Source organism: Perca fluviatilis, chromosome 23 (genome assembly GCF_010015445.1).
Source record: "Perca fluviatilis chromosome 23, GENO_Pfluv_1.0, whole genome shotgun sequence".
Classification (NCBI taxonomy): domain Eukaryota; kingdom Metazoa; phylum Chordata; class Actinopteri; order Perciformes; family Percidae; genus Perca; species Perca fluviatilis.
In genome coordinates this window covers 1,181,142-1,202,908 of record NC_053134.1, presented here as the reverse complement: position 1 = coordinate 1,202,908, position 21,767 = coordinate 1,181,142, and the positions used below count along the sequence as shown (strand labels likewise).

General features: G+C 41.7%; 1 protein-coding gene and 1 non-coding gene across 3 annotated transcripts in view; both read right to left on the bottom strand.

The window, feature by feature from the left end:
- Nucleotides 1–1,761: 1,761 nt before the first annotated feature.
- Nucleotides 1,762–21,767, bottom strand: part of pthlha (parathyroid hormone-like hormone a) — a 34,486-nt gene continuing 14,480 nt past the window's right edge. Inside the window, exons 1-4 of one of the 2 annotated variants that reach the window (XM_039791126.1) lie at nucleotides 13,785–14,187; nucleotides 12,919–13,029; nucleotides 2,927–3,470; nucleotides 1,762–1,939 (exon numbers count right to left, since the gene is read on the bottom strand). In XM_039791126.1, the coding sequence (XP_039647060.1) occupies nucleotides 2,948–3,470; nucleotides 12,919–13,025 (630 nt within the window). In that variant the 5' untranslated portion in view covers nucleotides 13,026–13,029; nucleotides 13,785–14,187 and the 3' untranslated portion in view covers nucleotides 1,762–1,939; nucleotides 2,927–2,947. Of the gene's footprint in view, nucleotides 1,940–2,926; nucleotides 3,471–12,918; nucleotides 13,030–13,784; nucleotides 14,188–21,767 lie in introns of those variants that run through there. The other variant, XM_039791127.1, reaches the window with a different exon arrangement.
- trnat-ugu lies at nucleotides 5,281–5,353 on the bottom strand. The gene has a single exon. It is a non-coding gene; the product is annotated as a tRNA-Thr (tRNA).

Genomic DNA, 21,767 nt, shown 5'->3' with positions numbered 1-21,767 from the left:
AAAATTGTTTCTTTTACATTGATTGTTTATTTCTTTTTAATGTGTTTAGGTTAATTTATGCACCATCCAAATTCTTTGTTATTTAGTTATAAAACAATAAAACCTTTTTTGATTCTAATTCTTTATATATGCATAAGACGCAGAGCTTTAAAGGACCAATCAGTAAGTTTTTAACCATATAAACTTTAGGTAGGACAGTTTGTCTGCTTTGTTAACAGAAGACAACGTAAACCCACTTTTGAAATTGTATTTTTATCACATGGCAAGTAAATATAAACAGTTTTAAAAAGGTTTAAGGTATCCAACGCGGAACTGAAGCCATTATCTCTGGCTTTACATGAAGTTTCTGATGTAAAAATGAGTACTACTGTAAGTACTACTGTGAGTACTACTGTGAGTACTACTGTGAATGTATTCATACCAATAACAGGACAAAGACAGAAACACAGACACAGGAGACTGAGAGAAGGATACTGTCAAATGTTTAATCCGTTCAGTACAGGGTGTTTATCTCAGTGCAAGTGCCAAAAAAACAACAATATCGAGGCTGTGTTTTGGTTTATGTACAAATATGAACTTTGGCATTGAGAAGCAGAGCGGGGGGGGTGGCGAGGAAGAAACGGAGACACTGAAGGCAGCAGAAGGGACGGACACAAAAAGTGAGACAACAAACGGCTTCGACATCAGAGTCGAAAACATGTTAATGTGTGCGTGTGTGTGTGTGTGTGTGTGTGTGTGTGTGTGTGTGTGTGTGTGCGTGCGTGCGTGCGTGCGTGTGTGTGTGTGTCTGTTCTTGTTTAACTATATTCGTGGGGTCCATAAACTGAGAGTCCAGTATACTTGTGGGGTCCAGACAGCTTTGTGGGGCCAAAATGCTGGACCCCACAAGTTTAAAGGGCTGTTTGAGGGTTAAGACTTGGTTTTAGGATTAGGGATAGAATTAGGTTACGGTTAGAGTGAGGGTAAGGGTTAAGGTTAGGCATTTAGTTGTGATGGTTAAGGTTAGGGTAAGGGTTAAGGTTAGGCATTTAGTTGTGATGGTTAAGGTTAGGGTAAGGGTTAAGGTTAGGGTAAGGGTTAAGGTTAGGCATTTAGTTGTGATGGTTAAGGTTAGGGTAAGGGGTAAGGCTAGGGAATGCATTATGTCAATGACGGGTCCCCACAAAGATAGTGAGACGTGTGTCTGTGTGTGTTTCTGTGTCTCTGTGTGTGTATGTGTGTGTGTGTCTGTGTGTATGTGGGTTTTGTGTGTGTGTGTGTGTGTGTGTGTATGTGTGTGTGGTCTTGTTTAACTACATTCGTGGGGTCCAAAAACCAGGAGTTCAGTATACTTGTGGGGTTAAGGTTAGGGTAAGGGGCTAGAGAATACATTATGTCAATGACGGGTCCCCACGAAGCTAGTGCCACATGTGTGTGTGTGTGCGTGTATGTGTGTGTGTGTGTGTGTCGAAAACAAAACCCAGCAGCAAAGAAACTGGACATCTGATCAAAGCGAGAAGTCAAGAATAAAAACTGAAACAACAACACATAATGACGACCGTCGTTTTTTTCTTCATTTCAAACAATATTAACAAAATTAATGGTATATATATTTATATATCTAAAGTGCATTATGGTACAAAAATATAGAAGGTCAGCAGCACCTCGATACATTTACAAAATAAATACACCATTCAGACGAAATAAATTACCGCAAAAAAAAAAAATCTGACATAATTGGAATAAAAAGAATAAAAGCAAGGATTCACAAAGATTAAAATCTGTTGCCTCACAGGGCATCAAATAAGTTTTTTTTTTATTATCATATTGTGCTATCTATTCTGCTATATTTAGAATATTTACAGACAATAAATATTTTCCACTTTCTGTCAAAACAATCACGGTTACAGACGAGTGTAACGTGAGCGTTTAGGAGTCCACTCCGACTGTCCGAAGGTTTCTGAAACACACAAAGAAGAAACGTAAACGTTAGTTCAGCCGTTTATGTTTGTATGTTTGAAGACAGATCTCAAAATGTCCGAACCATCAGCATTCACATTTCACATTAAAAGTATTTAGGAAACTCAAGGCCCGCAGGCCAAATCCAGGCCCTCAAAGATTTTGATCCGGCCCGCATATTAGATTTAGCAGATTAGATTAGAGAATTTAGGTTCACAATCAATTTTGGCCCGCCTAGGTTTTGTAGCTTTTTTCAATGTTTTGTCGCTTTTTCTTTGATAGCTAAGTTACTTTGTTGCTGACTTCTTTTGGGTCTTTATGTAAACCAAATAATCAATAATCGGCCGGGCCATAATCGATTATTTCTGTTTATAATGTAATGTAGGCCTAACAACATTTCTGTTTACATATTTTGGTATGTTTTGAACATTCAGGAAGTGCCATTTGCTCAGTGCTGTATAGTTTTATGTATCCAGTTTATTTAGTATTAGAGCACTGCAGAATGTTTGGTTTTTGAAGCTATGAATTAAATATCCTACATGACTTTAATAGAAAAATCTATTTCACATCACATCGATGATAATCGTAATCGAATCGGGAGATCAGTGACGATTCACACCTCTAGTCTAGTACGACGTCCATTGGGGGCACATTGCGTGTTACGGAGCTGATTTCCAGTGCCAGTGTGAAGGCAACGTAACTTTAGTTTTTATTCAGCTCCCGGTAGTGATATTACGAATCCCACTATGGCAACGCCAAGACCCGCCCTTCAGAAGCATTTATTGGTCAGGCGTCCATGCTTACGCAAGGCAACGTAACCCCATGTGTTCAGGTCCTATCTCCTGACCAATCGGCTATCCTAACCTTAACCACTCGAGGTCAAATGCCCAACCCCAACCAATCGAGCTGCTTCGTAGGGCGGGACTTGGCGTGGCCATAGTGGGATTAGTAATTTTGCTTTCCGGTAATACCGGTGTGGCCGACTCACCTTTGTCAGAGACTGACAGCGTTAGTACAGCAGCGCCCTCCGCAGGCCGAGCAGAGACCTCCACTCCAGGCGGAGACCGCTACCGGCTTCGTCGTCCAGCCGCCACGCCAGCGAGCGCGCCCTCCTCTTCCTCTTCTCGCCCTCGCGCCGCTTCCCGGCCCGCCCTTTCTTCTTCTTCTTCCCCGGCGCCTTCAGAGCGCCGTCCTTGTACGTCTGAGACTTGTTGGTCTCCTGCGGCAGGTTGGTTCCCTCCTCTTCCTCCGGCCGGAAGCTGACGGGGAGGTTCTTGGTGCCGCCGGGCGGTTTGGAGTGCAAGGTGCTGCCGGTGGTGCTCAGGTTGATGCCGCCGGCCGGCAGCCCGACGCCCGTGCCGGCGCCGCTGCTTCCTCCTCCGCCGCCAACGGCGGCGCTCTGGGCCGGCAGGTCGCGGATCTCCGCCGTGTGGACTTCGTCCAGAAGCTCCTGCAGCCACATGCGGCGCTTAAAGTCCTGCAGCGTCCGGCCTTTGTCGTGCATCAGCTGGGCGTGAGTCACAGACCGCTTTCTGCAGAGAAAACACACCGAATATTTCTTTAAATTAGACTTTTCTTTCATTTTTCACACATCTTGTTTCCCTTCTCCCTTTCTTGTTTTCTCTTCATGTCCCTTCTTCTTTACTTTATACTTTGCATGTAAAATATACTGAACAAAATTGTAAAAGCAACACTTTTTGTTTTTGCTCCCATTTTTCATGAGCTTAACTCAAAGATCTAAGACTGTTTGTATGTACACAAAAGGCCTATTTCTCTCAAATATTGTTCACAAATGTGTCTAAATAGTGAGCACTTCTCCTTTGCCGAGATAATCCATCCACCTAACAGGTTTTTTAACCCCAATACAGTAAAACTGCACATTTTAGAGAGGTCTTTTATTGTGTCCAGCCTAAGTCACACCTGTGCAGTAATCCTGCTGTCTAATCAGCATCTTGACATGCCACACCTGTGAGGTGGATGGATTATCTCAACAAAGGAGAAGTGCTCACTAACAGATTTAGACACATTTGTCAACAATAGAAAGAGAAATAGGCCTTTTGTGTACGTAGAAAAAGTCTCAGATCTTTGAGTTCAGCTCATGAAAAATGGGGGCAAAGACAAAAGTATTGCCTTTTTGATTTTGTTCAGTGTATTTGTAAAAAAAAGGAAAAATTTAAGCAGTTCCATATTGCATACAAATGTCAAGACTTACACACAAATGCTTTCAATAAAACATATTTAAAACAAAAAGCATCAGAAAACTATGGGAAACACTCAGCGCTTGGCTGAACTTTACACCAAACATTCATTGGAAGATTTTAGGATTTTAAGATGTTGTGATTTATTATACATTACTTAGAACAGATGGCTGTCTCGTGCACATAACAAGAAGGAAATATTTGGATTTGGGGAGTTGCCTTGGTTCACCAGCAGAGAGCAGCATTAGACAAAGAATGAGAGGCGTCCTGTTGCATCCAAACAGTGAAATGATTCATCGTCTGTTTCCACGGTTGTTTAAACTGATACCAAAAGATGTCTGCCCCCTTTTTCTGTCCACAGGAAAAGACCAGTTTTCCCTTTTGATTGTTCATTAATTCCTTGAAACCTTTGGCGCTTTGCTGTTCATTAATATGGACGTTAACTGACTGATTTATGGCACTCAGAGTGCGAGGAGGGATGGAAGAAATAGTGCCACAAATACTCCAAAAGACAGAAAATAACCTGCTATGATTTCTGAACTACAAATGAAACTGACCTCAGAGTTATTCTGCATAATTTCAAAGAGGTTCTGATCCTTAAAAATCTATAAATATATATCATGTTGCTGCCACTTTGAGTTAATGTGTGATTTAATGTTGTTGTACAAGACTTTCATTCAGTCAGATAAAAAATATCCCTGCTTTAAACACACTCAAAAGAGATGGCAAAAAATTCCAAAAAAATAGATTTCTAACCAGAGAACTGTTCCGACTTATTGTACATAATCATGTACAGTATGTAATATGAATGTGCCAAATCTGGTGAAAAATTGGGTGGAAAAACTTTGGAGAAATGCTGGAAAAGCTTTCAAGTTTTGCAAAAAAGAAAAAAGAAATATCATCTATAATGACTTCTGGAAGGATAGTTAAATAATCTGCACTTAAAAACATAGAACTCATTGGTCCTCAGCTTAGCTCTACACCAAACTCCACTGTGATTTTTACCCGTTTTGAGATACATTTTATCATGTTGCAGTAGCGCCACCTACAGGTAAACATGCAGGGTGAACGAGACATCTACGTGTGTTTACAACTTTAACAAAGTCTGTTTGAGAGTTGAACTTTAAAGTTTGAAAATGTGACCAGGCCCCAGCGAGATTTGAACTCGCGACCCCTGGTTTACAAGACCAGTGCTCTAACCCCTGAGCTATGGAGCCGTGGTGCTCCAATTCTTTGACTCACAGTTTACAAACCACTCTAGCATAACAAAGGACAGTTTCAGTCTCAATAGAAAAAAGAAAAAAGGTGGAGAAACCTGTTCAGGTGAAAGAGAACTACACAAAATGTCCACACGGTGGCGCAAAAACCATTAACAACACTAACGGCACCAAACTCCATGGAAACTTCCTGCATTTTTTAGATGTCACTCACGTCTGAATTTATGTCTCATAGAATAGAACAGAATAGACTATGTTGTCGTTGCACACACACACACACACACACACACACACACGCACACACACACACACACACACACACACACACACACACACACACACACACACACACACACACACACACACACACACACACACACACACACAAAGTAATAAATACAAAAATAAATACTATACCCAGCCAATAAATATATGAACAAGGAATTTAAAAGCATTGAAACAGTATTGCACGCGTTGTATTATTGCACATATTAGACTATATTATTGCATTCCTCATCTTCTGGCAGCAGGAGTTAACACGACATAGAGATTCTCTGAAGATAGATGAAGAATACGTTGAAGGAAAATCTTCTGAAAGCATCTAAAAGCCGTAGAAAAATTCAAACTCACAACCTCTAACTCCTGACTGACTGGCCCTGACACAAAGAGGCCACCAGGTGGAGCTGTCTGCTCAGAAAACTGAACCCCCCCTAACCCTGAGAACACTCAGCCCCTTGGCTCAACTTCACACCAAACTTCACTGAAATTTGTTGCGTTTTTTGAGCTGTTATGAAAATGTCCTGATTGCTTTTCGGACAGTCCGCTTGTTTTCTGGTTGCAGGATTACACGACATAAGTTTAGCAAACAGGACGACATAGCGGCTACAATGCTGTGTGTGTGTGTATTTATGTGTGTGTGTGAGTTTTATTATTGACATTTGACACTTTTTCTGCCCCTTTTTCAAAAAACATTCAATGATTGTTGCTTTTTTTACCATGTTTTTTATGCTATTTTGTTGTTGACATTTTAATTGTTTTTTTTTCAACCTTTTTGGTGTTTTTTCCAACACCACAGCCATCCCATAATGTAGCCCATGGGGCTCAGACTCAACTTCACTCAGAGCCAGACTGGAAAATAAGAATCACATTCAGGGCCAGACATGTAGAGTTTATTAACATGCTTTTATTTAAGTGAAAAGTCAAATATCTCTGACTGGATTACTGCATGTCTCACTTACAGTTTGGTCGACATAAAGTCCTAAAAAAGTAACTTAGCCATCAAAGAAGAAAGTGACAAAAACTTCAGAAAAAGTGACAAACACTAAGTGGGCTGAAATCTGCTGTGAGCCTACATTGATTTGTGGCCAGAACAAAGTCTGCGAGGGGCCCGATTCAGCCCACGGGCCTCGAGTTTGACACCTGTAATGTAGATTGTGCATAAAGAGTTCTTGTGCAGCTGCTTGTGTTTATAATTTTAGACTTTAAACTTTTTCTGTGGAAAACACTCAGCGCTTGGCTGAACTTTACACCAAACTTCACTGGAAGTTTTTAGGATTTTAGGATGTTGTGATTCATTATAAATTACTTAGAACAGATGACTGTCTGGTGCACATAACAAGAGGAAATATCTGGATTTGGGGAGTTCCCTTGGTTCACCAGCAGAGAGCAGCATTAGACAAAGAATGAGAGGCGTCCTGTTGCATCCAAACAGTGAAATGATTCATCGTCTGTTTCCACGGTTGTTTAAACTGATACCAAAAGACGTCTGCCCTCTTTTTCTGTCCACAGGAAAATGTTAATGTTATACCAAGATATTTTTTGGGGCATTTTATATTGATAGGACAGATGAAGACATGAAGGGAGGAGAGAGAAGGGCAATGACATGCAGCAAAGGGCTGCAGGTCGGAGTCGAATCTGCAGCCGTTGAGTCGAGGAGTTAACCTCTATATAGGGGCGCACGCTCTACCAGGTGAGCTACCCAGGCGCCTGCAGTTATCCCTTTTGATTGTCCATTAATTCCTTGAAACCTTTGGCACTTTGCTGTTCATTAATATGGACGTTAACTGACTGATTTATGGCACTCAGAGCGCCAGGACGGATGGAAGAAATAGTGCCACAAATTCTCCAAATAACAGAAAATAAGCTGCTATGATTTCTCAACTACAAATGAAACTGACCTCAGAGCAGACCGAGAGGAAAGCTGCGACCGTAGAACTGTTTCAGATAGAGTGGGGCTGCACAAACAGTGACAACAGATTCATCGGCTCATTATTTACCTGAGGAATCATCAGAAAACTACATAACACACACTCCATGCCTTGGCTGAACTTTACACCAAACTTCATTGATATTTGTGGCGTTTTTGAGACGTCACCGACGCCCTGATGTGTCTTCGGACTAAAGGGTCTGTTTTCTATGGTGGCAGGATTACACAACATTAGTTAAGCAAACGGGACTCACAACATGGACCTGCATTCAGTGGTGGAAAGTAACTAAGTACATTTACTCTGTACTCAGTACTGTACTCCAGTACCAAATGTTGAGGTACTTGTACTTTACTTGAGTCTTTTCTTTTCATGCCACTTTCTACTTCTACTCCGCTACATTTCAGAGAGAGTGTGTCTGTGTGTGTGTTTACACTTTCTAAAACGGGAGGATTGTTCTTTACTTTTAATACTTTAACTACATTTTCCTGATGATACTTCCAGACTTTTACTTAAGTAACATTTTCACTGCAGGATTTTAACTTGTAACAGGGTATTTCTACAGTGTGGTATTAGTACTTTTACTGCAGTAAAGGATCTGAATACTTGTTCCAGAGCTGGCTGCTGACCAGATGGGCTGACCTGTTATCTTTCCAGATACGGGGGGATCGGGGCCTTTGCTTTGCCGCGGTGTCCCGTTACTCCGAGTCTTAACTCTTACCCAAACAGAGAGGCCGAGGCTACGGCTCCGAGCCTGGGAACCGGCGAGCTGCACCGCTGGCCAAACACCTCAGGTGTCTGAGCACACAAACACGGCGCCACGCCTTCGATGGGAGAGACACCGGCGGCCGATTACAGCTGTCAGAGTTTCCCATGATGCCTTTCTACAGTATCTGGAGGGCGGGATGCTCCAAGGGCAGAGACGACTCGCTGATTGGAAGAAGTATTCAGATCCTTTACTGCATCCTTTAGATGTTATAAACTACATGTGTTCTGTGTGCAGGAATCTTAATGTGTAAAGTAACTAGTAACTAAAGTAACTAGTAACTAAAGCTGGAACAGATGAATGTAGCGGAGTAACTAAAGTAACTAGTAACTAAAGCTGGAACAGATGAATGTAGCGGAGTAACTAAAGTAACTAGTAACTAAAGCTGGAACAGATGAATGTAGAGGAGTAACTAAAGTAACTAGTAACTAAAGCTGGAACAGATGAATGTAGTGGAGTAACTAAAGTAACTAGTAACTAAAGCTGTAACAGATGAATGTAGTGGAGTAACTAAAGTAACTAGTAACTAAAGCTGTAACAGATGAATGTAGTGGAGTAAAAAGTCCAATATTTAGTAAGTAGAAAGTGGCATGAAAAGAAAAACCAAGTAAAAGTACAAGTACCTCAACATTTACAGTACTCGAGCGAACAGCGCTACCACACACACACACCACACACACACACACACGCACACACACACACACACACACACACACACACACTTTCTCTCTCTCTGAAATGTAGCAGAGTAGAAGTAGAAAGTGACATGAAAAGAAAAGACTCAAGTAAAGTACAAGTACCTCAACACGTGGTACTGAAGTACAGTACTGGAGTACATGTACTTAGTTATATCCCACCACTGATAAAAAACACACTCCCCCCCTCCTCTTCCCAAAGTGAAAGTGCATTTTTCTGCTGACTAATGAGAATATCCTGCCCAGAACACAGAGGGAGCCCCAGAGAGCAGCCGGTGTTTATATGCATACAGATATTTCCCCTAAAAGAGAGAAGAAAGCCCCGTCTTTGAAAGGCGATCAGGCTCTGTTTTCACCTTTCATAAAGACATCAAACACTTCTTCCCAGAGAGAGAGAGAGAGAGAGAGAGAGAGAGAGAGAGAGAGAGAGAGAGAGAGAGGAAAGACGAGAAAAGGAAAGAAATGGCCCTGATGCATCCGGTGGTGGCAGCTCTCCAGCGCCATGCCCCGATGTTAATTGTCTCTCTCCGTGGGAGGCGAATCAAAGACAGAGAGTGTGTTTCCTGAAAAAGCAGCGGTGTGTCCTTTCCCCCCTCAAAATGTTTGTCGGTGCAACTCCCGCCGCGGCGGAAACTGGAAACTTCTAAAATTCACCTTTTAAAGTGTATTTGCATATTGATCCCCATGTGTTGGATATCAAAATGTTGACAACAAACTCAGCTTTCTGTAAAGTCAGGCACAAACTGGAGCCTGGCTGACACCAGAGCCTTCTCAGGTGTAACTGAGAGTGGGGGGGTCTGGGGGGGAAGCTTCATTCACAGCCCATTTCCAAAGGGGCGTCATCAAGAGACACCACTCAAATGCCTCTGGGCGCCAGTGGATAGTCCTTCAACCAATCAGAGCAACGATCTGGGTGACGTAGCAGCCACAGCGCATGAGTGACGTATAAGGTCGCGATTAAAAAGGCGCGGAAGCAGAGATTCTGCCGATTCTCGCCATATCTTAACCACATGTGTTATGGCTCAAATATTCAGAGAGACATTACACCCCCACGCGTGGAATGTACTGATCTGCCTTGCACTGTACTCATATTTAAATCCTAAAATCTCTGACTATTGACCGATATTGCACTATTCCTTCCCTCTCTTTTGTATATTTTTTGTAAAATTGTAAATTCTGTTGTATTGTTGTACTGTACACTAGTTTTTATATTCTTACCGTCATGTCTGATTTTATTCTTTATATGTTATGTGTTGTACTTTGAGAGCAAAGATTAACTGAGTCAAATTCCTTGTTTGTCTACGCAAACCTGGCCAATAAAGCTGATTCTGATTCTCAGAGGGCACTCTTTTAGACATGTTTATTATTTTATTTTATTTTACCTTTTTAATGCTTATTTCACGTTTTCTTTGCTTATTTCAACGTTTTTTGGCCCTATTTTTTCCCATTAGCCTACCACCAGTATCTTCACCACTAGAACAAACTCATTTAGTTTTACCCTAATTTTTTTTAGGAATTAATGGTCAATAAACCTCATTTATATGAAATTATACCTACTTTTTGTGTAAGAAAAAGGCAGAAATGATGATTTGGACTAACGGTTAAGATCAGAGCAATGAAGGTAAGAGATAACCACAGATCCGTCAAAGTTTAGTCAGGATAATGCTAGGAAATTGAAATACAACACCCACAATTCAATGAAAGTAGAGATCTGATCCTTAATTTCACTTGTGAAGAGCGTCAAATGGAACCATCCGTGTTATTTCGGAGCAATTCGTTGAAAGAAACCCAAATTTCTGATCTAGAAACTTTGAAAACAGGTCAAATTTGATCCCTGAGGTCAACAGAAATGCCACCGAAATGTCCCCTAAACCAGATTGTGTCAGCGTTACAGAGAGCATCAGTGGTGTAGTCTAAGGTATTGTTGTGGGTATATTGTACTGTATGTATATATTAGCCTGGGGGGTCTGGGTGTCCTCCCCCAGGGAAGTTTTGAGTATTAACGACTTCATTTCCTGCATTCGGATACACTTTTATGCACCAATTTACAGTGGAAATCCCTTTATTTAGCCTATATGTGAAGAAGAAATAGCAGATGACAATTCTAAATATATCAAAATTATAATGGAAAGTATGTTGTTGCGCCATTGGGCATTTTTAGGTGGGTATATGGAAATCCTGGAGCTTTCTTAGTGGGTATACTGCGTATCACGTAGACCATAGATCTTCAACAGGGGGTCCGGGACCCCTAGGGGGTCCTCAGAGTCACTGCAGGGGGGCCACCAAATTATTGTCAATTATTTTAGATTTATAAAATCATGGCAACAATTATTAATTGAATAGCTTGGTATTCTATGCAAAAAAAACGAAAACAGGCCCAGTTTAATATGCATCTTCATTTTATACAATATGCTGTATGTAGTAGGGGGTCCCTGCTCCGTCTCTCTTTCAGTTAAGGGGTCCTTGGCTTAAAAAACGTTGAAGACCCCTGACGTAGACTCCACCAGTGGAGAGCACCCCCCCCCCTCCCTCTGTTCCATTCAAAGCTGATCACATCCAAACTCTCCCTCAGAGATATTATCTTTCCCAAAAAGCCCTCGCCGTGCGTTAAGCATTCTGGCTGCACAACTTGAAAGCACATTTATTTCTGTTTGGCATCCAACGAGCTCAGCGGGAGCAGCAGGTTTGGTTTGGTCGCCGGCCGAGTCCAGCATCAGCATTATTCATTCCCCTGCTTTCTTCCCCAAAAAAAGACTCCCAGAAGTCAGTGTGGGGATGGACAGCGACCGGCCCAGGGTGCTGGAACAAGTCTGGGGCAGTGACCGGGTTGGCTCAGTGGGAAGAGCAGGCGCACATATATTTAGAGGTTTATGCCTCGATGCAGAGGTCCAGGGTCCGACTCCGACCTGAGACGATTTCCTGCATGTCTTCCCCTATCTCTCTCTCTCTCTCTCTCTCTCTCTCTCTCTCTCCCCCTCTCTCCCCCCTTTCTCACCTAGCTGTCCTGTCCACTAAAGACGGAAAAGCGCAAAAAAAATAGTCTGAAGCTTTTTTTTAGAGTCAGTGAGATACTAAAAGAAGTCCTGGACGGTTTCAGAGTTTTCGACAGGGGGGCCTGCTGGGAGTTCATCACCCCCCCGAGACGCTGAACTGCTTTAGGTAAACACACAGGTGGGCGAGGGCTAACCAAACAGCTGCCGGCACGTTTCACAAATGAACACATTTTCCAGCCTGTGCTCGCCCACCGTGTCAGGGCGGGGGGTGGAAATAAATGCAAAGAAACGTGTAAATATTGGGGAGGGGGGGGGGGAAGACTATCTGGATGTATATTACAAGTTCTCATTTTGGGGATTTTGTGTGAGGAACACAGACGCAAAAGAAATGTGAAAATATCGGTTGATATAAAGAGTATCTGGAAGGTTATTACACTTTGTCATTTTGGATTTTATGTGACAGACACAGATGCGAAAAAAAAGTTCAAATATCACTTGAAATTATAAGATTATCTGGAAGTTTAATGCACTGTTCTTGCATTGTGTTTGAGGAACACAGATGCAAAGATACGTGACAATATTTGGGGGGAAAAAAAAAGACTATCTGGGACTTTATTCCACTTTCTCTTATTTGGATTCAGTTTGAGAAACACAGATGCAAAGAGACGTGAAAATATCGGTTAAAATAAAGAATATCTGGATGTATAATCCACTTTATTCTTAATTTTTCGGATTCTGGATTGTGTTTTTGATGCAAAGAAATGTGCAAACGGAGAAAATAAAGATCCCGTGGAAGTTGAATCCACATTTGGATTCTGTTTGACGAGCACAGACGGGTAGAGGAAAGAGAGTTGACAAAAAAGGGTTGAAAAAGTGCAGGGATGAAAAAAAGAAAAAAGAAACTTACATTCTGTTGCTGAGGGCATCGATGGGCCGGCCGTAGTGCGGGACCGGAGAGCAGAGCAGGAACAGAGCGAAGCACCACTGCTGCAGGACTCTCCTGGAGCAGAACATCTCGCTGCAGAGACACAAACACATCATTAACACCCGGAGGACATATCCCGAGGGTCGAGGAAGACTTGGGCGCACATATTTGGGCAGGGGGTTTAGGGCTAGTCCCTCAAGAAAAGGTGACATTTTTTAAAACAAAATTGCTTTTTTTGCATGTTTTTGGACCGTTATTATTAAATTAGATTCAACTTTATTGTCATTGTGCAGAGTACAAGTACAAAGACAGCGAAATGCAGTTTGCGTCCAACCAGAAGTGCAAAAAGAGCAGAAAAGTGCAATGTGATATACAAAGTATAGACAGGTATAGACAGGTGGTGCATTATCTCCATATCTGTGTCTGAAACGTTGGAAAAGTTAGAGCAGATGAGACATAAATAACATTCAGAAAGCTTAAAGACAAAACTTAAAGCTGAAGAAGTTCCAACTGCAGTCATTAGACCTGAGGGAAGTCTTTTAGTTCTGATGCTCACGCTGATTTTACATTCATTCAGAAACTCTGAAAGTGCATCTCTTTCTCTTCGTACCTGAACACGTTTAACTTAAAAATGCATCCGTGCACCATGGAGCTGTAAACTGTGAGCTCCTGTTGCTCAAATGATTAAACTTCACTTGACACTCTGCAGACGAGTCTGTGCAGAAACCCGGCCAGCACGTTTCAGAGCAAATTCCTAATGAAGCCACAACAAAGCTGGAATTAAATCAGAGCGGGGGAGAAGAGAAAAAGGAGAAGAAGAAGAGGAGGCAAGTTTACAGGAAACTTACTTTCCCACAACAGCGTCTGTCTGTCCCACACGGAAAAAAAAGAAAAGCAACAAAAATAATTCACTTAGGCTATGTCCTTTTCTCTTTTCTCAAACTTTCCAAAGCCACAAAATAAAAAAAAATAAAATAAAAACGAGACACAGACAATCCAGGTGATGACACCTCGGGAGGGGGAACGGAAGAAAAATAATACCCTCCACAAGTCAAAAATCCAGTTGAGAGTTTCAGTTTTTCATTAATGTTCCTCAGTTTACAGAAAGTCCAGCGGCAGCAGTGCAGCGTGGCCCCCCAGGTGAGTGTGAGTTAGAGGGATGGCCGGGCAGGCAGGCAGGCAGCGGTGGGACAAGCGGAGGCTGCGGCTGCTGCGGGACACTCTGATGGGAACGTTTTCTGCATGCTGCCTGAGTGCTGCAGAAGGTCAGAGGCGACGGGAGGGGGGAGGACTTATTAACAAAGAGGAGGGGCTCTCCATCTCCGTCTCTGCCCACTCACTGTGGACGACTCGGAGAGAGAGAGAGAGAGAGAGAGAGAGAGAGAGAGGGAGGGAGGAGAAGGAACGGCAGGAAGGTGGCACTCGAGCAGCACACAGTGCAGAGTCGGACTGAAAACAGCTGGAGCTACGGGGGATTGTTAGTGCAAGAAAGAAAGAAAGATAGAAAGATAGATAGATAGATGGATAGATACTTTATTAATCCCCAAGGGGAAATCCAAGGTCCCAGTAGCAACATACAACATACACATACATCCTAAACAGGATGATAAAATAACAAATCCACATGAAAAATATGGACAATAAAAGAAAAGATACTAAATTAAAAACTCCCCATGAATGTACTATAAGAGATGTATAAGCATGAGAGGCTTGCAGTGACAGGACAGGGACTGACCCTGTGGTTCAGTCTGCATGGTAAGGTGCAGATGAGAGGGTGTGTGTGTGTGTGTGTGTGTGTGTGTGTGTGGTGGGAAGGTGCTGTATGAGAGTGTGAGTCATGGTGGTCTAGTGCAAATAAGTCCAATAGTGCAAGGATAAAGTCTAGAGACCAGCATTAAATATGGACAATATAATTGAATAATGTAGACATAGGAATATAAAAACTATAGCAGTGCAAAGATAAAGTTTATAAAAAGACCGCATTAAATATGGGCATTATAAGGGAATGAAGTAAACAGTAGGATAGACACAAATCAACAGTCAAAGAAGCAGTGGAAGAAGTATTCAGATCCTTTACTGCAGTAAAAGTACTAATACCATACTGTAAAAAATACTCTGTTACAAGTAGAAGTCTGTGCACCATCTATCTGTAAAGTGAAAGTTGAAAACTAACTACGGGGGGCAGTTAGTGCCAAAAACACTGCCACAAAAACTACCAGAAAACTCAAAAGAAAACCCAAATAAAGGCGACATAAAGTTTAAAACTAAAAACAAACAATGCTAGTCGGCTGCAATAAACTGCAAGTTTGTTTATTAGATGAGTCTGCTGGTGTTGAATATTTCAGTGTCAAGAATATTTATTAATATTCGGAAGATGAGACTACAAAAAACTACCAAAAATCCCAAAAGAAAAGAAAAACAAAAGGCAGCATAAAGTTAGAAACTAAAAAGAAAACAAATACTGCTAATACCTTATTCTTTAACAACAGCTGGAACTACGGGAGTCTGTTAGTGCCAAAAACAAGCGCTGGAAGAAGTATTCAGATCATTTACTTCAGTAAAAGTACTAATACCACACAGTAACAATACTCTGTTACAAGTTAAAGGTCCAATGTGTGGGAATTTCTCCCGTCTAGCGTTGAGATCATATATCAATCATCTCTCTCGCACCACGCAGTTCAAACTAGGTATTACAGCTACGGTAGCCTTCACGCTTCAAAAAGCCGGTCTCTTGCTCTTTTCAATCTCCTTTTTCTTTTTCTGGGAGAAGACGAAGAAGAAGATTCCTGTTCCTGAAATTTGGATTTTGAATACGTGTGGTCCTCCATGTTTCCTTCTTAGAACTTGCCACCGGGGCCGAGAAGCTAGGATACCCATTAGCAGCATTAGCAGCAGCTGGGAGTTTATCATGTGACAGCGAAAACGTACAAATCTCAAAGGAGATTAGACTCCATCGTAAAAGGGGTATATCAATATTTTAGAGGTTTAGAAAAAAAATATATCCCTCAAAACTTGAAAAGAATTTAGTGATTGAATGACATGAATATACATACCTTATAGCAGCAACAAATATGTATAGTGATACAAAACAGGAATGTATTAAATATGCAGGTGAATAATTAGAGTAATTAAACAAATCTGAACCACAACTTGATAATCAATCATGCCCCCAAAGGCATATGACACAATAAAACTAGGCATTTAGGCTGGTGGCAAAAAGATGCAAAGCTGATACATTTTGAGAATAAAATAAGAACAAAACTCGGCAAGTCATGCAAGTACAAAAATAATAAAGGCAAAAGAGATATCAGCAATTCAGGCCGAAAGCTAAACAAAAGCTTGTCAAGTCAGGCCAGAACAAAGACAGACCTCTGCAGTTATGCTAGTACAAAAATAATAAGGGCAAAATAAATTTCAGCAATTCAGGCCGAAAGCAAAACAAAACGTTGGCGATCCAAGCTGGTGGCAATTCAGGCCGGTTGCAAATTAATAAAAATAAATAATATTGAATAGACGTTGCTAAAATATTTAAGGCACACCAGCCAGCAGGAATTAAAGACAGTTAAATGAAGGCTCACCTAATTGTAATAAAAGAGAATATTAAATGATTAATACCGCCAAGACAATTACTCAGTAAATTGAGAACATAACACATCCATTATACCACCACCAGTTATATGCAAGCTTATCACAATCATGGTTTAAGAGATCTCTGGTTATTGAGGATGTCTTCGACATCAGGGCGAATATATGATGAGTATGCAGAGGAAGCCCACGGTCCAAGTTGTTGTAGAAAAGTACTGGAGACACCTTGACTTGCAGCAGTAGTAGCAGCCCCTATTCTAAATGAATGACTCGTATAACGCTTGGGTGAAATGTCAGTTTTGATAAGAACGTGTTTCAAATGCTGGTTAAACCAATATTTCGACATAGGGAATTCTCCAGGAATCACAAATAATGGTGACAGGGAACTACCATGAGACCTGTAAGATAGATACTTAATCATAGATTTAAATGGGCAAAACAGTGTGTCAGTGCGGGCAACAATGATTGAACAAGCCCCTCCACGTTTAGAATGTCTGAGTTTTAAACTGTAATCTTGAGTATGAAAGGTTAGATCAGAAAACATTATATCTCTGCTGGGATTAAATGATTTAGAAGGTGTAGTGAATTCACTACATCTCAAAAAAAGCATAAAATGGCAAAAAGAACACAGATTCCAATAATGAATCAACATAAGAGGAAAAAACCCCAATACGAAGTGTTGATATCAATGTAAGCAAAATCCTGAGGGTAATCGCCTGTCTAAGGTCAGGGGAAGACGGATGCTCTTTAGATATACCTTTCAGAATAAGTTTAATTGCAAAATTCGAAAATAAGCTTGGAAATGAGGGATCATAACATCTGAGATTGAACTGAATGCCAGCAAGCGACCTGTGAGTATACTGAGATTTAAATTGGCGCGTATCAGTGCAATAGCAAATAAAAGCACAAATACTGTTGACGAGAACAAGTTTTAGTGGTATATCAATGGAAATTGAAAGTACACCAAGCAAAATCATACGTTCTTAAAGTTGACTCAGCTAAACCCTTCCTCATATAAAACCTAGCAGAATCTAAATAAGCCTGTAGGGGTATTTGATTCAATAAAGCACTACATCTATCATAGAGGGAAGTACTACTGGTACAGGGCTGGCTGCAGGGCAGAGGCTCCGAAAGGTCTGAAAGTGAAAGTGAGAAAGAGCATCAGCCGCTGTATTATAGCGACCAGGGACATGACTGGCAGTGATTATGAAGTTGTTAATGACAGCTGACCAAGTGATGCGTCTCATAAAAGGCATGATTTTACTACATGAAGAGTGCCCTCTATTTATGATGCTGACCACAGCCTGATTGTCGCAAAGTACGGAGATGTGTTTCCGCTTCCAATGAACGCCCCAGATGTGACATGCGACAGCAATGGGGTATATCTCGTACAACGCAGAAGAATCAGACAGGGAGAACCTGGGAGGCCAGTGGCCTGCAAACCACTGGCCGAGGAAACAAAAAAAACCCCGCAGAAGGGGCAGCATCTGTAAACAACTGCAATGAGTCAGAGGAATACACCACGTCATCATAGAAAAAAGAAACCCCATTTCATTCACCCAGAAGACGAGACCAGAAACTCAAATCAGAGTGGCACCAGTCATCCAAGGACAGAATATCATGCAGATCCGGCACAGAAGAAGCCATATCCAGTAACCTGGATATGAAGGAGCGTTCCTGCAGAATAACGCGCATTGCAAAATTCAAATCTTTTCCCCCAGCATGTTTCCTTGGACTAGGGTGGCCCCTAAATCATGGTTGCAGCATGTCGTCGTGGTCCTGCTGCTACGTCCTGCAGTGCCCTGTTTACACCTGCTACGTCCTGCAGTGCCCTGTTATGCCACAAACTACTACAACTACTATTTCTAGTCACTGATCCATTATCTTTATTATGACTATTATTGCCACTGTTCATCACACCCCCAACCGGCACCGTCAGACACCGCCTACCAAGAGCCTGGATCTGTCCCGTCAGACACCGCCTACCAAGAGTCTGGGTCTGTCCCGTCAGACACCCCCTACTAAGAGCCTGGGTCTGTCCCGTCAGACACCGCCTACCAAGAGCATGGGTCTGTCCCGTCAGACACCCCCTACCAAGAGCCTGGGTCTGTCCCGTCAGACACCCCCTACTAAGAGCCTGGATCTGTCCCATCAGACACCCCCTACTAAGAGCCTGGGTCTGTCCCAGGTTTCTCCCTAAAAGGGAGTTTTTCCTCGCCACTGTCGCACTGAATGCTTGCTCTTGGGGGAATTACTGGAATTGTTGGGTCTTTGTAAATTATAGAGTGTGGTCTAGACCTAATCTATCTGTAAAGTGTCTTGAGAGAACTCTTGTTATGAATTGATACTATAAATAAAATTTAACTGAATTGAAATGCCCGAGTAGAGAGAGCAACTGCTGTTTGGTGACGTTACCTGCAGATAAAAAGGACTCCGCTATCCCACGGATACACTCCAATTTCTCGAGTGGGAGAGAAGCTTCCATATGGACAGAATCCAGAGTGATGCCAAGAAAATCCAGGCCTGTATCGGGACCAATAGTTTTAGCCTCCGACTAGGGTGACCAGTTGAGAATGGGTAAAATTCGGGACGAGACTGGGGGTGGGGGGGTGTAACATGAATTTCAAAACTCCGACAAACTGTCTGTCATTTCTGCGCTTTAACATCAGTTAAATCCAATCACTCCTTCTCGTGGCTGCCTGCACTTAACATGAATTTCAAAACTCTGCACCAAGATTATTTATTATTTTTATTCAGAAACTCAACAGTCTGTCTTGTAAACCCGAAAATACAAATAAAAAATCATTAAAATCATGAACTCAGGTGATGACGGGAGCTGACTGCAGGACGACTCAGTCCTGAGGTATGACCTTGCAGCCATCAGTAATGGTTTAATACCAGGACCTCTCCTAAGTGGAATGCAGCCATCAGTAATGGTTTAATACCAGGACCTCTCCTAAGTGGAATGCAGCCATCATTAATGATTTAATACCAGGACCTCTCCTAAGTGGAATGCAGCCATCAGTAATGGTTTAATACCAGGGCCTCTCCTAAGTGGAATGCAGCCATCAGTAATGGTTTAATACCAGGACCTCTCCTAAAGTGGAATGTAGCCATCAGTAATGGTTTAATACCAGGACCTCTCCTAAGTGGAATGCAGCCATCATTAATGGTTTAATACCAGGACCTCTCCTAAGTGGAATGCAGCCATCATTAATGGTTTAATACCAGGGTCTCTCCTAAGTGGAATGCAGCCATCAGTAATGGTTTAATACCAGGGCCTCTCCTAAGTGGAATGCAGCCATCAGTAATGGTTTAATACCAGGGTCTCTCCTAAGTGGAATGCAGCCATCAGTAATGGTTTAATACCAGGACCTCTCCTAAGTGGAATGCAGCCATCATTAATGGTTTAATACCAGGACCTCTCCTAAGTGGAATGCAGCCATCAGTAATGGTTTAATACCAGGACCTCTCCTAAGTGGAATGCAGCCATCAGTAATGGTTTAATACCAGGACCTCTCCTAAGTGGAATGCAGCCATCAGTAATGGTTTATTACCAGGACCTCTCCTAAGTGGAATGCAGCCATCAGTAATGGTTTAATACCAGGGCCTCTCCTAAGTGGAATGCAGCCATCAGTAATGGGTTTGAATACACCTGTGCTTTTCCTACTATGACATGTCAACATGTCTGCCGTGTAAAAGGTCTATTTCCTGCGTGATGCACAGTGACAGCTGGTTGGAGTGGGTGTCACATCAGTGACTCGGGGCGTTCGCTGGCCTTTATACACCCACTGTAGACCTGCAGACCTGGAGACAGCCAGGTCTCGGTCTGTCTCAGGTATGACGCTCGGCCTCTGGTCACGGAGCTGACGAGGTCTGGCAGGCTGGACCCTGTAGCGTCACGCAGCATGAAAATAACTAAAAATATCCACACAGGACATTTTAACCCTTGAGTTGTCTCCCCGTCGATCTGCAACTGTGTGTTTTTCTGGGTCGAAATTTCAAAATTTTATTGTTCTTTTTCTACACTTTTCTCGACATTATAGTCAATTTTATTCCAATTTTTTTCTCACTTTTTGGGCGTTTTTTTAATTATGTTTTTGTGCAAGTTTTTTGTCACTTTTTTTAAACTAGTTTTTGTCACCTGTGGCGATGTTTTGATGTTTTTTTGGTCACTTTTTCCCATTTTTTTGGTTATTTTTTTGGTCACTTTTTTCCGCATTTAAAAAAACTTTTTGTTTTTGTCAATGCTTTTTTCCTGTGTTTTTGTAGCTTTTTCCAACATTTGTCACTTTTTTCAACGTTCTTTTGTCATAGTTCTGATATAGAAAGTTTTTGTAAATGGGTCAAATGACCCGAGAACAACGGCAGGGATAATGTCATGACAAAGAGAAACAATTAGTCTTAATCAAGTTCCTGCCTGAGACTATTTAGCAGAGGCACCGTGGCTCCGTCCGGAGCTTAGCCCCGCCCAAGACGACTGTGATTGGTTTAGAGAAATGCCAATAAATCAGAGCACGTTTTCCTCCTATCCCAGAATGCTGTGTGGACTAACCAAACTAATTGCAGCGTAATATTCATGTTTTGTGTTCAAGCAAAAACAACAGTTCGGAAAAATATATTGACGTGAAAAACGACAAAAGGCAAAATTTACAATAAAAACTAAAATAAAATAAGAAAAAAAAGCACTGCAAGACCAAATGTGTAAAATCTTTGACGGATTATTGTTAAATTGTGTGACCTCCTCTGCTGCCAACACACAGATTATGTAAATGTGCTATAAATACATTTCTACCATCACATGATGCTAATGGAGCGTTCATAATACACATTTACACGTCAGCTTCTGTTATAGACGAAATTTAATAGTCAATAATCAGAACTGGGCTTTGTCCAAAGTTTGTGTTCCTTTTCAATGGTTTTTGTTGCTTTTTTTTGGATGTCTTTGTTGATTTTTTTGGAAGGTTTTTTGCCTCTTGATCTTTTTGTTCCTTTTCTCAATCCATGCAGAAATGTGCCAGGACCGCCCTACATAGTTGTAGATCTAGAACCCCCCCTAAATCTGATCTCAGTCTGCTCTCTAACTGTAGTTAACTTCTCTTCTTTAACACTTTATGTAAGGTGACAAAAACCTAAAAATAGCGACAAAAAGCGACAAAAGGTGACAAAAGCGATAAAGCGACCTCTGCAGTGTTCAAAACACAAAACAGATTATGTAAAATGTAATATAAATACATTTCTACCAT